The sequence below is a fragment of the Eubalaena glacialis genome, chromosome 3 (assembly GCF_028564815.1).
Source record: "Eubalaena glacialis isolate mEubGla1 chromosome 3, mEubGla1.1.hap2.+ XY, whole genome shotgun sequence".
NCBI classification, from domain to species: Eukaryota; Metazoa; Chordata; class Mammalia; order Artiodactyla; family Balaenidae; genus Eubalaena; species Eubalaena glacialis.
This window is the reverse complement of record NC_083718.1, coordinates 35508225-35524777: the sequence shown is the minus strand read 5'-3', so window position 1 is coordinate 35524777 and position 16553 is coordinate 35508225. Positions and strand designations below refer to the sequence as shown.

General features: G+C 49.6%; 1 protein-coding gene across 1 annotated transcript; it reads left to right on the top strand.

Moving 5' to 3' along the window:
- The first annotated feature begins 1351 nt into the window (after positions 1 to 1351).
- Positions 1352 to 15633, top strand: PRELP (proline and arginine rich end leucine rich repeat protein). Its single transcript, XM_061185513.1, has 3 exons — positions 1352 to 1504; positions 9449 to 10434; positions 12962 to 15633. The coding sequence occupies exons 2-3, from the start codon at positions 9465 to 9467 to the stop codon at positions 13135 to 13137; spliced, it is 1146 nt and encodes a 381-aa protein (XP_061041496.1). The 5' UTR covers positions 1352 to 1504; positions 9449 to 9464; the 3' UTR covers positions 13138 to 15633.
- Positions 15634 to 16553: the final 920 nt, after the last annotated feature.

Here is a 16553-nt window from a genome sequence, read left to right as displayed (position 1 = left end):
ACCTGGGTGGGAAGTGTGAGCAGGTCCTGACTTTCCGGAAATGTAGCTGTAATCCACCACATTGGAGAGCCACCTCCCCATGGCCTCACCTTCCCTGCACTTTTCTGTCCCCACATTCCGCCCCCTCGCTCCATCCTAGGAGTGGGCAACTGCAGCAGCAATCCAAGTATCTTGACTTCCCACCACTTTTCCCAGCCTTCACCTCATATTGTCCTTGACGCACCAAAAAGAGATAAATACCTCCCTTGGGGTGAAGCTACACCAATTGGTGCCCCCGAGACTCCAGGAAGGGAAGTTCTTTCTGGAGGAGACACCTCTTTATGGAGGAGGCTAAGGGTCCGGCTATATGAAGCCAGTGAATCGCAAAATGCTTCCAATGAAGCAGCTCTCCAGGGACCTGATGATAGAAAAAGTAAACATCATCAAATTTTCTAAGTAATCAGCTGAGGTGGCAGGAAGTTTTGATGGGCTGCTACTTAACACTTAGCTACAAGTGTGTTGCAGTTTTTTAACTGAGGAGAATTGTTAGAGGTAATGCTCTTACTTGAATGGGTCTTCTGGGATGACATGGACAGGGGACATTTGGGTTTCCTCATGTACTTTGTGTGATGACGATACAGGCTTCAACTCTCTCCTGAGTGTGATATACATGGAGAAGCTGAAAGAAGACACTGACGTTGTTCACACCGACCACTGTCGGACCTTACCACTTTAGGTCTTACATAAAATCTTTATTCTGCCTTACCTTTGCAGTGTGATCCCAGGCCAGACTTTTCCCTCTCTGGTCCTCAGAGCATCCTGGCAGCCAAACCAAGGCTGTCTCTTGTGCTAACTCACACACAGCAAGACTCCATTCCCTTAGCAACCTCCTAGACAAGGTGACCCAGGGAAGGATTGTCACTGCTCAGAGGACACATCCCACACCCCTCACATTTGGGAATGTAACAGCAGGGGAGTGAGGGGCATTAGAAGCAAGGCAATTGTTAGGAGAAGGAATGAAAGAGACTGGCGCTTTTCATTCCTTTTCCTCTGTTAATTTGGCCTGTTTTCCAAACATGGGTCAAACAGTCTCCCTCCCAGAAGCAGCAGCAGCAGAAGGAAATGTTATTAAAAACGGGTCCGTTAGTGATATGGTGTGTGGATGAAGTCTTTGGGAGTTTTGGCTGCTAAATAAAGACTTTATTGTTGTCATTCCTCCTTTCCCAAGCTCCCTCCCTCTCTTCTCTCCTCCCTTCCTTCTCCCCTCCCTCCCTCCCTTCTCCCCTCCCTTCCTCACTCCTCCCCTCCCTCCTTACAATTTGCCCGGCCCTCCCCCAACCTAACCTCCCCACCCCAATAGGATCCGGTGGAAGAAAAGCCAGGCAAACACAAGCAGGCACACACCACTGGGAGATCAGAACTTCTAGCTGGCTCTCTGCTGCCACAGCTCCACCAAAGGGCGGGGGGAAACAGAGGGAGCCTTGCCGACTAAACCCAGAGCTGAGAGGAGAGGCAGGTGGTGCAGGTAAGTCCAGTCTGGAGATGGGGAGGAAGGCTCCTGCCTCCAGCCGGTTTCTTCCTGCTCCATCCAAGCTAGTTTATTGATCTAGTCTGTATCCTCTCCTTCCTTCCTTCCTTCCTCCCTCCCTCCCTCCCTTCCTTCCTTCCATCCTTCTTTCCTTCCTTCCACCAAATTTTTCTCCTTTCAAAGGAGCTCAAATTAGTCTTCCTCGTTTCTTCTCCACCCTCTTCCTCCTCTGCATCATTCTGTACCCATGTATTTGCTTGTTGCAAAAGCTAAACTTTCTTGGTACAGACATTTGTTGTAGCGCAGAGTTATGCTGCACACAGTATTTCTACAGATCAAGTTCCCATAGAAACCCTACTCTAGAACCCATTTCTCTGCACCTTTCACGTTTTGTCACACACTGTCACAGGCACACACACGTGTCACACAGAGGCTGCACTCTCACTCCATATGCACACCCACGAATACACACACAATATGAAGGCATCCTGTCCATTCACCTCCACTCTTCTGCATTTGACATGCAGGGCTAGAGCACATAGGGATGAGACACTGGCAGGGACACACACAGGCACACGCACACACACTGCATCTTGTCTCCTGCCCTCTCACACGCCTCTCCGACTGTAAGAGAAAAGAGAAAGTGTGTTTCCCCACTGAGATGGCAGAGCCAAAAGAAATCATGTGTCCTGAGTCCAGGCAGAGTAGGAAGGGGCTGAACAACAGCAGGAGCTGGAAGGATTTCTTCGTTCTTTAGAACTTAATTGAGTGGGAGAGAGAAAAGCAGGTTTCCAACCTGCACGGTGTCTTCCCAGTAGCTCTGACTTTGGAGGTACTAATTCCCAGCTCTGGGGGCAATTCATTTCTTTTTTCTGCAGGCAGCTCGATAAGATTTCTCTTTAAAGCCACTTCAAAATTATCCCACATTGGTAAGGGGTCCCTGTGGGAGAAGAAAAAAGACGGTAGTTCCTTAATCAGTCAGGGAGGGGAAAACTGAAGTGGCCAACTGAATGGGGCTTGTTTCCGAATAGGGTGGTCCCTCTCCATCTCCCCGACTCATTCCTCTTTGACGACACAGAGTGCTGTCCCAAAGCAGGCAGGGCATGGGCTAGAGCAGGGTCTCCAAATATGGTTGATCTTCCAAATCCCCTGAGTGCAGGGGAGGGGGAGAGGGGTGCTTACCAAAAATATAGATGTCTGGACCCCTTGCTCCAGACCCACTGGATCAAGACCCAGGAATCTATTGTTGTCTTAGGACTTGAGGGTCAGCTAGGGCTTGAGAACCTGAACCAGGGGCCTGAAGGAGACCTGTGTGGAATTGATGAGTCCAGGATTCTGGCAGTTAGCTGCGCAGGAGGGCTGTGTGGCTTCCTGGACCAGGACCGTCTGGTGGAGGAGCTCCAGAGCGTCCCAAGTGGGCCACCCTCTTTTGCGGAGTAGAAGCAAGCACCTGAGGGAACAGGGAAGACCTCCTGTGAGCTTTCACCCTCCCTTCTCCTTGTAAGCACTGACAGGTATGGCGTGGGGGAACATTCCAGAAAGAAAGTTCCCCCAAGATAGCTCCAAAGAGTTTATGTTTCCTCTTACCTGCTAACCTGCCTGCCCTGGGCCCCCAGGGGCATGCGTGGGGCTCCTCTCCATCCCTTCTAGATCACCCCCCCCCCCCCGCTCCCCTGCCCAACAGCTGTCTGTTCTGATGGGCTCACACAGAGGATGGGCTGAACACTCCCCCTTCGCCCTCCTGGGGGAGGGGGCGGCAGCCCTATTTATTGGGCCTGTGGGAGAAGCTGGAAGGGGCAGAAAGGTGCAACAGGTTAGGATGGGAAGTCATGGGTCCCAGTGGGACTCCACAGCCTGCTGAGGACAGGAGAGTGCACCGTCCCTGGTCAGCATCCCCTCACCTGCTTCAGAAAGGCTAGGGGTGGGGGTTACTGAATTGGAGGGACAGAGTAAACGTTCCCTGAATGGCCAGAGGGCATCTGTGTTCTCTCTAATTTGTTGGTTCTGAGACCCAAGTGTGGTCTCACAGGCCCCAAAGAGGAGGACATTTCTCTGTGTAGGAGAGCTGGGGAAAATCCATGTGCCCACCTGCAAGGATCAGCCTTTCGGTGGAGGGCAGGGCTGTCCTCTGGCCAAGCTGAAGGGAAAGAGACCCCATCACTTTGAAATAATGTCAATAATAGCTTAACATTCACTGAGCACTCACTTTTCACACATTTCCTCACTTACCTTCAAAATGATCTGATAAGAAGGTGTTAGTATGCCCATTTTACAGATGAGGAAACTGAAGCTTAGTAGAGGTAAGAGATTTCTCAAGAGTACCCAGCTAAACAGCTGAAGAGTTGCAGGGTTGAGACCCACATCTACAAGCACCCAGTGCATCAGACAGATTCTTGTATGCTTTTTTCAGGGCTTGGAGATGTTAGGGGATGGAGGCAGAGAGAAGGATATGGTGAGGTGACAGGCTGTCAGAGGACTAGAGCCATTCTCACCCTTGTTTCTTCCCCAGGCCCTTGGAATGGAAAACTTGCTCTTCTGGACTAGTGGCCTGAGGCCAAAAAAAACATTGTGTTTACACTTTGCCTGGTGGTAGACACTGGGGAGACAGATTGTCCCTCCATAATAGTGTTATATTGATTTTTAGCACTTTCTGATCTGCAGCACATTTTAAAGTTGCTTATCACACTTACTTCTGAAAACAACTGGATGAGGAAGATAGGGATAGGGAAGATTTCGTTATCTCCATTTTACAGATAAGGAAACTGAGGCAAGAACAGGGTCACGTCACCAGGTCGAGGTAGACGGGTTGTGACCCCACGTCCCCTGTCTAATATGCACCGTGATGCGCTCCCTGCCTCTGCCCCAATCAGGCTCACCCTTACTCTGATTTCAGTCCCCAGGAAACGGACAGTGCATCAGTGATGTGCTGAATTTATCATGCCTCCATGTTAACCTTTTTCTTACCTCAGGACCCCACAAGCCCTACTTGGAGGCCTTGGAAGAGTCTCAGGCAGCCTGGCTGGGCCTGCCTCACTCCTCTGCTAATAGTTGATCAGAGACCACCTGATTCACCTAGCTTCCAACTCTCTTCTGGGCTTCAGGAAGAGATAAAGGGAACAGGATGGCTTTCAGAAGTCTGAGTTTAGGACAGAAGGAAGGGAACAAAGAAAGAGGGTCATCCCAATGTCTATGGGTGTGTCCAGGGGCAGCCCCATCCTCCATGGTAGGGTCACTGGCTGTGTTAAGCCATGGAGGCTCAGGGGTGACAAGCTAGATGGGAAATCTGACAAGAAAGAAGAACACCAGGAAGTAGTGTGGAGTCATCCTTCTTTAACAGGGGGAGACACACCCAACCTCACTCCCAGCCCAGCCCCAATCCTAGACTCTCTCCATACAAAGCCAATTACCCGTAAACTTGCCCTAATGACTTGGCAAACCCATGTGGACCTCAACCCCGCCCCCCCCCCCCCGCCCCCAGTCCTGAGGCTAAACATTGCAAGTGTCCTGGGAGTTTGAACCTTAAATGAATGAATTTATGAGCTAAGCAGGGACAGGGCTATCTCACTTTAAAAATCAGAGTCTCTCAGACTTCCCTGGTGGTCCAGAGGTTGAGACTCTGTGCTCCCAGTGCAGAGGGCATGGGCTCGATCCCTGGTTGGGGAACTAAGATCCCGCATGCCACACAGCACGGCCTAAAAAAAATAAATAAATAGGTCAGAGTCTCTCTAGAGAATATGCTCTTTTATAAACAAATAAATGAATAAACGAAACCACTGCCATCTGTAGAGATTTTATGCTCTACAACACACCTCAGTGTGTGTGATCTCATTTGATCCTCACACAGTTGAGGAGCCTGGGGCCTGAGGAAGAGGGTCAGAGCCAGGATTCAAGCCCAAATCTCTAATACTTGGAACTGAAATTTGAATTTAAAACTCTCTTAGAAAATGTTCTTAGGGCTTCCCTGGTGGCACAGTGGTTAAGAATCCACCTGCCAATGCAGGGGACACGGGTTCGAGCCCTGGTCCGGGAAGATCCCACATGCCGCGGAGCAACTAAGCCCGTGAGCCACAACTACTGAGCCCGTGCACCACAACTACTGAAGCCCGCGTGCCTAGAGCCCGTGCTCCACAACAAGAGAAGCCACCGCAATGAGAAGCCCGCGCACCGTACCAAAGAGCAGCCCCCGCTCACCACAACTAGAGAAAGCCCGCGCGCAGCAACGAGGACCCAACGCAGCCAAAAGATAAATAAATAAATTTATTAAAAAGAAAAAAAGAAAATGTTCTTAAATGAGAGAGTGAATTTTGGGTTGGTCAAAGCAATTGCTTTCCCCCCACAAACGAGCAGCTTTTTGAGAACGGATGCTGGTGAACAGGCTGCAGGAGGTCAGTGGTTATAGGCGGTCCACAGGCGTTCACAGAGCAAGCAGTGAGCACAGCCCAGCAGAAAGCTGGGAGGCGTGGTTGCAAAGGCATACAAAATTTAAAACTCACACACACTTACGACCCAGCCTAAGGCACTGTTATGACTGAACAGAAGGTTCTGGAAGACAGGAGCATAAGAAGGTGTGACTCTGGGCTTTGTGAGGAAGACTATGGCTCCCCTTGGAGTCCAAGGACCTCCAGTCTGTCACAGATTCTGGTTTGGAGACTTAGACTCTGGGGGCTGCCCAGGCTCCAGCAGGATGGGGCACTGCCTGATGAGAAAAGCCTTAGAAATGAGCACTATTTCCTAAAGAAGGAAGTGCATGCGCGTGCGAACACACACACACACACACACACACACACACACAGAATGGTTCAGCCACAGGGCTAAGAGAAGGGGAATTGAACAGATCCAGTTTCTCCACGGAACAGGCCCAGGAGCTTCTCCTTGGGAACCGCCTCTCAGCTCTGAGAGGAGCTTGGCCAGCCCCAGAGGGCTAGAGTGTAGAAGGGTCAGAGGACCCATGGGAAGATAAGAGAAGTTCCCAAAAGGTCTGGCATAAGAGGTGGGGAAGGAGTGGGAGGCAGGCCTGCCAGGTGGAGCTGTGACTAACCTGTGATCCTGTCACCCCTGACAATGAGGCCAAGTGCTGCCCAGGCCCTGAACCACCAAGAAACACCCCTGAGCGAGGGCCAGCTGCCTGAGTCACAGGGCCTCACAGAGCAGGCTTCCACTCTGGACGAACTTTACTTGCTTCCCTCAGGGCCCAGCACCAGGTAGATGCTCTTGGTGACGAAGGCAATGAAGGGAAAGAGGGCCCAGCCAGCCTGGGAAGCCTCCCCAGGGCAGGGCTTCTCACACCACGAGAGAGCTCTTGCTTATTGTCAGGCTTCTGGGCGATCAGGAAATAAAAAACGCCAAAGCAAAAAAATTCAAGGTCACAAAAATTAGGGCTCTTAAAAATGTTTGATTTTAGTACACTAATGTTTTAACCACATGTTTAAAATCTATGTGCAATATGGTTGTGCTATTTTCAAGAAAATTACGGGACTTGTAACATATTAATTCATGGTTCACCAGTTACAAGTGGTGTGGGGTCCGGCAACAAGACTCAAGTTTAGTTTTACAATGAATATCTTTTCTCTCAGTCCTTTTGGTGTATCCCCAAGACTGTTACATCCTCAACTGGAGATAAAGCCAAGAATCTAACTGCAAGGTCCTTTGTGATGGGAGGCCCAGGGGACATGGTACTCCGGGACCCCTTGGAGAGGTCTGCCTGGGAAGAGACCACCTTAGAGGGAGGTGAAGAAGCAACAGAAGCTGCAGGGCAGTCTCCTCCCTCCTCCTTCCTCATCTGTCTTCCTTCCTTCTTCCTCTCCTTCCTTCCCATACTCAGTATCCTCTATGAGGACTCACTCATGCACACAGACGACAGGGGAGCGTGTGTTTGCTTATGTGTGTGGTACAGGGAGAGGAGTGGTGTGTGTGTGAGAGTGTGCAGGCTGGGTGTCCAGGGGGTATGTGTGAAAGGTGTGGGGAGACGCCCTCTGCGCCTCCAGGGTGAGCTCTGCCCTCTTTCCTGTTTCTTGTCGCATTCAGCTCCTCCTGAGCATCGGACTCAGGACTAAGTAGCTGGTGAGGGGCTTCTATCGTCTTCCTTTGAGCAAAGCCAGCAGGAAGCCGGCATTGGGTCACACAAGGAAAGATGTGGGCTCCAAGTAAAGAGAGGGGAAGCCTGGAACAGAGGCTTCACAGGGTCCAGATGCAGCTGGGGATACACTCTAGCCCACTCTCTCACAGAGCACCCCAAGAAACCTGCATCTCCAATGTGCCCCAGACCCCAGGAAGGAGAGGGACAGACCACCACAACTGTGAAGCAGCAGCAAGGAGGGCCATTGGAAGCAACGTGGAAACAGAGACCCTGGAGGGAGACCAGAGGGGCTGTCACAGGGATGATGGCCCTGGGAGGGGAAAGTACAGGTAACCCAGCCAGGCCAGGGGAGCAAGTCTATGGGAGAAGCCAATTTCCATCTGCAGACTTGGGTCTACTGCAATTTCCCCAGCTTAATTCAACTCATACTACATGGCCCTGTCTGAGGTGTCATCAGGACCAAGGGGAAGGGCAACCCGAAAACATCCTTTAGCAGCCTATTCCACTATGTCTCTGAGGCAGGAAGTTCTTCTTTATATCCCACCTCAATCCCACCAACTCCAATGGATATGGAAAGCAGCAATACCAGGTCAGAAGAAATGACCTCCACAGCTTTTTTTTTAATTGAAGTATAGTTGATGTACAATATTATATAAGTTACAGGTGTACAATACAGTGATGCACAGTTTTTAAAGGTTATACTCCATTTATAGTTATTATAAAATATTGGCTATATTCTGCGTGTTGTACAATATATCCTAGTTTATTTTATACATAATAGTTTATAGCTTTTAATCCCCTACCCCTGTATTGCCCCTTCCTGCTTCTCTCTCCCCACTAGTAACCACTAGTTTGTTCTATATACCTATGAGTCTGCTTCCTTTTTGTTATATTCACTAGTTTCCTGTATCCCCCATAGCTTTCAGTTCCTTCCTTGTTTACTTCCCCAGGAGCCTCCACATCTGGGGAGAAATTCTTGGTGTGTATCCTGCTGGCAAAGACCAGCATTCTCTGAGCTGAGCACTGCGGGTGAGGGGCGATCAGGGGCAGACACAAGGGTATCTGCAGCACTTCCTTCAAGAGCTCTGTGAGCCCATGGAGACCTGGGGTTTTGTCCTGGGTCTGCTGTTACATAGCTTCCTGGCCTTCACAAGCTACTTCTTTCCTCCAGTACTCAATTTTTATAAATAATCAAGTCTGGACTTGATTGGTGGATTTCAAAACATTTTTAGCAATGCAACTTTTTTTTCAAATGAATGCTTTGGCTAAACCTCAATATACATAACAGATTAAAAAAACACAGAGCTGCTCAGGTTGGCACAGGGGTGGGTTGGGGGTACCCCAGGGCCATCCCCTTGGTCTCCCTCTCTCAGGAGGACTCCACAGAAATGGGGGCACAGTTTGAAAACCACCGAGTTATGGGATCCGTAAGGACCCTGCAGATGTAACACCCCAGGACTCTATGGCTCACATATTCTAACATCCCTCCTATAAGGGGAGTATAAGTGGAGGGATGATTTTCTCATGATGCAAATGGGGAGACCGAGGGCTAGACAGGTTAAGGGTCTTCTCCAGGAAACCCCGGGACTCCTGATTCACAGCCCAATGTGCTTTCTGCCAAGATGGCTCACACTCTCCAGAGCAAGCTTAACACATTCAGTGGCTAGGCCTCTGGGAGAGGGATCCAGACCCTCCAGCCCTTGTTACTTTCTCACCTGCTGGATACAGGCAAACAAGGAGATGCTTCCACAGGTCCCTCCCACAGCTGCCCCTGGAGCCCATCCTGACCAACTCTAGCTGCAAAGACATGTCCTCTCATTACTGAGGCCCAGCAGGCTGATGACTTCCTGTATTCCTCCCCACAGGGGCGTCACCTGGATCATGAGGTCATCCCTCTGCTGGCTCCTCCCACTTCTCCTCATCTTGGCCTCAGAGGCCCAAGGCCAGCCAACAAGACGACCAAGACCCAGACCAAGGCCGCAGCCCAGACCCAGACTCAGGCCCACACCCAGCTTTCCTCAGCCCCATGAGCCATCGGAGCCTACAGACCTGCCTCCTCCCCTCCCACCAGGCCCTCCATCTATCTTTCCTGACTGTCCCCGGGAGTGCTATTGCCCCCCTGATTTCCCATCTGCCCTCTACTGTGACAGCCGCAATCTTCGAAAGGTCCCTCTCATCCCATCCCGCATCCATTACCTCTATCTCCAGAACAACTTCATAACTGAGCTCCCAGTGGAGTCCTTCAAGAACGCCACGGGCCTGAGGTGGATCAATCTGGACAACAACCGAATTCGCAAGGTGGACCAGAAAGTGCTACAGAAACTACCCAGCCTGGTGTTCCTCTACATGGAAAAGAACCACCTTGAAGAGGTGCCCTCGGCTCTGCCCCAGAACTTGGAGCAGCTGAGGCTAAGCCAGAACCATATCTCCAGAATCCCACCCGGCGTCTTCAGCAAGCTGGAGAAACTGCTGCTCCTGGATCTCCAGCACAACAGGCTAAGCGACGGCGTCTTCAAGCCCGACACCTTCCAGGGCCTGAAAAGCCTCATGCAGCTCAACCTGGCCCACAACATCTTGAGAAAGATGCCACCCAAGATCCCCGTGGCCATTCACCAGCTCTACCTGGACAGCAACAAAATTGAGACCATCCCCAGTGGATACTTCAAGGGCTTCCCCAACCTGGCCTTCATTCGCCTCAACTACAACAAGCTCTCAGACAGGGGCCTCCCCAAGAACTCCTTTAACATCTCCAACCTACTCGTGCTCCACCTGTCGCACAACAAGATCAGCAACGTGCCCGCCATCAACAACAAGCTGGAGCACCTGTACCTCAACAACAACAGCATCGAGAGTGAGTGGGGGCAGGGCTGGGGTGCAGCCACTGGGAGGGCAGCTGGAGTCTCTTCTGCCTCCACACTTTCTCATGAGCCTCATGGCGGGGTGGGTGCAAAAAGCACCCAATGTGGCCCTGGTCTTCAAACCTTGGTCTTTCCACTTACTATCTATGTGACCTTAAAAGGATATCTGACCTCTCTGGGAAGTTTCCTCATTTGTAAAATGGGAATGGCACAAAGTTGACATGAAGATTTAATAGTTTAATATGGATAAAGTGAGAATACCATGCTTGGAGGGTAATAGCTTTTCTCCCTCCACCCCTTCCCATCAGCCCCAGCTCTTTTGCCCTCCAGATCTATAGGTAAGGTAGACATGGAATATAGCCCTGGACATTCTCCTAAAAGCAGAATGGTGACATTTAAATGTTGACTCTGAAATGTCCTGGGCCTGTCCACTGCAGAAACTGGCAGCTGTGAGGAAAGAGGCTTCTTCCCAAGCCTAAGCCTAGGTTTTAAAGAGTCTGTAAAAAGCATACACAGAGAGGCAACTATATACTCAGAGTATACAACTGGTAAAAATGTGCAGCCAGAAGAACATGTCCGTATGCAGGTGCTTTCTGAATCTATCTGGAAGGCTGGAAGATTTAGTCATATAAGATAGTACACTTAAGGCAGAATTTGCCTAAGCTACATTTACAGGGTCCTGGGATTGGGATTAAAAAATCACAGGCCAGAAAAGAGGCTCAAAGTCACAGTTTTACTTCAATCAAAAATGTCAGGTCTGAGTAGAGCATCAGCAGAACAGTTTGAAGACAAAAGAGAGAATATTATCTGGTCCGTGGACAAAATCAGGCTACATTCACACAAGGAACGCAGCAGCTGCGCAGATAAAGGACACCACGAGGAAAGAGAAGCACTCCTAAAATAATATTAGTAATCCTTAGTTTTCAAGCCACAGGATGAGAGGAGGATTTTTGAATTTCTATAATAGTGAAACAAGCAGGTGGGAGAACAGGCTTATTCACTCATCTGAGATAATTACACAAAGGTAGGGGAAGGCTTCTTAAAATCTTGTAAGAAACAAATTCAGGAAAAGGGAAAACTACTGTCTAATTTTACCCTGCAGGTAGCAAACTAATGGAACACATTACCCCCAGGAGGCTGGATAGGCCACAAATCTAGACAGAAAGGATACCTTGATTAATACATGGCTGACAAGTTTCTACCACACTGTGGAAGAACAGGCTGCAGGGGTGGGGTGGGTAGGGGAGTATATTATCCAGCCTTCTGAGGTTGAAGACAGAAAGATCACACCCACTCTCACCATTTCACAGATTTGAGGACTAAGCATCAGGGTGGTAAAGTCCAAAGTCACAAAGGTCATAGGAAGAAAATCCATCTATGTCAGGGCTCTTTCTGCTACTCCAATGTTGAAGAGAGAAGAAAGGGGAGAGAGGGAAGACGAGGAAGAGGAAGAAGGAGATGAAGAGCAACCACAACAACAACCCACAGAAGATAAAACAAGCAAGGCTTAGGGAGAATAAAAAGCTCCATTTAGAAGATGACATACCTCATGTCATCTAATAAGAGGTGAAGGAGAAAATGGAAACTCATTTTCCATTTGAAAGCCTACCACAATTTGGCCATAACTTACCTTTCCAGCTTACTTTCCCCAGAATCGGTAATCAACTTCAGAATCAACAGATTCATCGTGTCCTAGGGCCCCATGCCCTTCCCAGGCCCCCTTTCCTCTTCCTGTCATCCCTATTTCAGCTAATGTAACCATCTTCTGCTCATCATCATGCCTCACATCCTGTTCACAGGAAAACGTCCAGAGTAATCCATCCACCTGCTGGCTTCAGATCTTGCTTCCCCCTATTGTTTCTCCACACTGTAGCCAGATTCATCTTTCTATAGTATAAACCTGATCATAGGACCCTTCCAGGTTTAACACTCCAGGACACTATGGTTCATATATCCCACCATCCGTCTCATAGCAACAGTCCTGCTCAGTGCCATTCCTCAGACTGGAAATCAAAGACCCCATCCTTAGTGAAATATTTGAAAGCCTACCATAACTGGTGGCCACAACTTACCTCTCCAGCTTAGTCTTCCTAGTATATCACATTGTACTATTTACCGGTCCCAAACTCTGTCATGAGCTTTTTGGCCTCCACAATATCATTCAAATAGGTCACAGCATCAGAACACCATCCCCAGGTCTCTACCTGCTGTAATCCTATCTTTGAAGGTTCAGCTGAAAGTTTACTTCCTCTATGACTCTTCTGAGTAAATTTTCCATAACAACTGTTGATCAATTCCAACTTAATTTGTTTCACAAATGGGTAAACAGAGCCTGGAGGTTAGGGTCGACTCATTCATGGTCACACGTTCCCAAGAACTGGTCAGCCAGTTCCAGAGAGGAAAACTCTAGAGTCCTTGTCCCTGTCTACCCTCTTCTTCCTCTTTGTCTTTGCCTCCAGCCCCGTCAGGCCTGACCCCCTGCCCATCTCTCCTGCTGACTTCTCCCCTTTTTCTCCATAGAAATCAATGGGACCCAGATTTGCCCCAACAATCTAGTTGCCTTCCACGACTTCTCCTCGGATCTGGAGAATGTGCCACACCTCCGCTACCTGCGGCTGGATGGAAACTACCTGAAGCCGCCCATCCCACTGGACCTCATGATGTGCTTCCGCCTGCTGCAATCTGTGGTCATCTAGGCCTTACCCTGCCCCTGAAGCTCCTCTGGCCACACTTGAATACAGTGGCCCAGGTTCCTGTGCCCACCGTTTGTTTTCTCTGTCTCCTTTTCTTGCTCTCAGCTTTGCCTTTCTTATCCCACCCTCCTGATGCAAGGACAAGCCACGTACTCTGCTGCTCCTGCAGCTTCTAGAGCAAGACTTCCAAAGGCTTGATTTGGTCCACCCAGCTCAAAGACATCCACTGCACATCCAAACTTCTGGCCCCAGAAGCACAGAGGTGTGTCTAAAGACTTCATATTCTCTTCTCTCTCCTCCCCCCCTCATCACTCCTGGGTAAGTCTGGGCTATGAACCGACATCTGGATCTTGTCCTGGCCAAAGCAAGCAGAAGATGGTCAGGGGCAGCCTAGAGGTGAGGTTTGGGAAGTCCTGCTGGAAACTCCTCCATGGTGGGCAGCTCTGGCCCAAAGAGGCTAAGAAACCCGTGTCTCCCTGGCTGAGGATCCCATCTTCCAAAACTACTACTCCACCACCCCATTCACTGGCACCAGACAGCGCACCAGCTCTGTGCCAGCCCGTGTTCTCTGGAAAGGAAGTGCAAGGGAATGGTTGAGGGAGGGCAGAGGGTCAGAGATTCACACAAGGGCCTGCATCCGGCTGTCTCTTCATAGGGATGAGATGGGGCCCTCCTTCTCAGCACACAGCCTCCTGGCTGGTCCTCTCTGTTCCAAGAGTAAGAGCAGGGAGGAACATTCCAGGAGAAGAATGGCTCAAAAAACTAGGAATCAGCTGGTGGGAGAGGGGTGGGAGTCAGAGACCCAGGATGGGCCCGTGTGGGTGCAGATGGATCCTGCTGCCCCCTTCGCCACTCTGGATAAGAGGCCTGATGCCCTGGGGAACACAGCATCCACAGTGGAGTGTACAGAGCCACCAACCCCGCCCCGCCATCTGTTCTCTATCAGTGAGGATGGCCCAATTCTTTCCACTCCCGGGAAGCAGTTCCTGAGAAACTGCTCAAGAAGGGGTGGAGCACCTGGAAATCTCCCAGAAGCCTCTTCCACTTGTGCAGATTGGCCTCCCCTTCTAAGACAGACACAGCAGTGACACCTGGTGGCTGGTGCTGGCCACAGCTGGCTCCCACGTTCCTGCTCATCTCTCTGGTGTGATTTTCCAAGATCAAGGAGTTGGCCTCAGGTTCCAACTTGGAGAGCCATGGGCGATGTGCATGGTCTCTCTCTCCTCTGGGGTCTAAAGGGCACAAAGGTACAGAGGCCCCAAGGTGGGGGATCTGATTCCCATCATGAGTGAACACAAGTGGGAACCTTCAGGAAACCAGTTGAGGATACAGTTTGTTCCCATCTGCTCTCTTACCTTATGGGTCCCCTCTGCTCTCAGCCTTCATGTGGTACACCAAGGAGGTGGATAAGATACCCCTCCAAGGACCCTCTGGCACTCATGTTCCTGTATGCAGCTCCATCCTTTAGACCATGTTCTAATGCAGGACAAGTCCTAAATATTCTCCCTTTCCCTTGCAATAATTTATTCCCTGTATGGACTGTCCTTCCCCCAGAGTTCCCACCCCACCCTGTCTGGCCCAGGTGAGCAGTGTGACAGGCCTCTAAGGGAAGCCTGGGTTCCACAGGGCTGACTCAACTTCATCTTCCCCTTAACTCCCTCTAGGGGATGCTGCCCCTCTACAGCCTCTGAGTGTATGTTGGTGGGGGTGGGGGCATATGTCCTAGAAATGAGCAGGATACAGTGCCCACTCCCAAGTTAGGTTGAAAAAAGTTACAGCGATGTTTAAGAAATTGGATTAAGCTAGGTCCCTAACTTCAAGAAATTCCCATTATACTCTTATTTTTCCCTTTTGCTAATTTACAGAAAATGGGCCCATTTCATTACAGCCTCCTTACCCCATGCTCGAATACAACTGCTTCATTCTTCGAGGCTGCAGCTGGTTTCTTCGAGGCTGCAGCTGGTTTCTCCAAGGCTCCTGCTTAGAGTCAAGATATTATTGTGGCTGTAAGCAACCTGGTGCTATGGCCTGGATAAGCCCCTTCTGCACCTTATTCCCACCTTGCGCCCTCAGCCCCTCTGATGAGGCCCTCAGGGGAGCACAGCTCCTGGGGCTCCCCGGGGAGGAGGGGTCATTCCCCAGCTCCTGCCAACCTGAAGTGTTTTGTTTCAGCAGCAACAAAATCACCATCATCCTATTGCCGCATCTAGAATATTTCTGCTTCCTCCATTGCTCCCTGTATCTGTAAACCAGAGGAATTTAAATTGGCTTTACAGCACCATCCTCCCACATACAATGTGCTGTTTTCCCTCAGGCTTAAGGAAGCCCCCTCCTCCATATACAAGTTAATTCTCTCAGTGCTGCTGACATATGCACATACAGGTGTGTAAGTAGGTGTGTATGTATGTGTACTCTGTACATATATCTATTCTTTCTTGAAGACCATATTAACTTTGTGCAACAACTTTGACATTCCAGCACGCTTCACAGCAGAGAAAATAAAGTGATATGAAAAATATCCTGCTTGAAATTGACAATGTAAACAGATGAGAATAGTACCTTAAAGTCACTTTGCCACCCCTCTCCCCCTGCCTCCCACCTTCCTTGCTCTGAGAAGACTGGTGGAGAAAGGATCCTATCCTTAAGAAGCTCTAGGAAAATGATTCCAAAAGTTTTTCTGGTGAATTTCCCCCAAACTCACAATTGTTACAAAAATAATCCCTAAAGTCAGACAAGAAATTTGACAGCTACATTTGAAGCCCAAATCTCCAAGTTCTTTTTAACCCGCAGATATCAAATTGTTGAGGTCTCCCAAATGCTCAGTACTGAAAGACAGAAAACAGACACCACTCCTGACCAGGAAAAGATAACAGACTAGTTGAGGACAGGTAGTGTAAGATACACAAAACAGTGGCAGAGGTGTATCAAGGGCAGTGAGCAAAGGGCCAGCCACATCATCTGGAATGGTCTACATGCTATGCAGATGTTCACAGAAGGGCAAAAACAGGGTACCCTGGAATCTCTCTTCAGGTGGAAGGTTTGTTCCAGAACCAACCCTGTGATCCTCCCGGACTACACCATCTTCTTTCGAATGAAAACTGCCAAATGCTGTCCCACCCCTCCCACCCTGCCCCCTAAATTCCTGCTTCAGTTCAATTCAGCAAGTTTTCAGCATATATCAACCATGTGCAAGGTTCCCAGCTAAGAATTCAAGGATAAGTAATATATACCCCATGCCACTGAGGAATTCATACAGGAAAAAATCCATGAATTAGTAATTGCACGTCTTAAGTGTTTGCAATAATGTTGGGTACAGAAAGCGTAGTGGAGAGGGCCTCTACTTCTGCCTGGGAGAAACCAGAATGGCTCCTATCATTTGAGCTGGATCTTAAGGTTTGAATCAGATTTTGCCAGGTGGG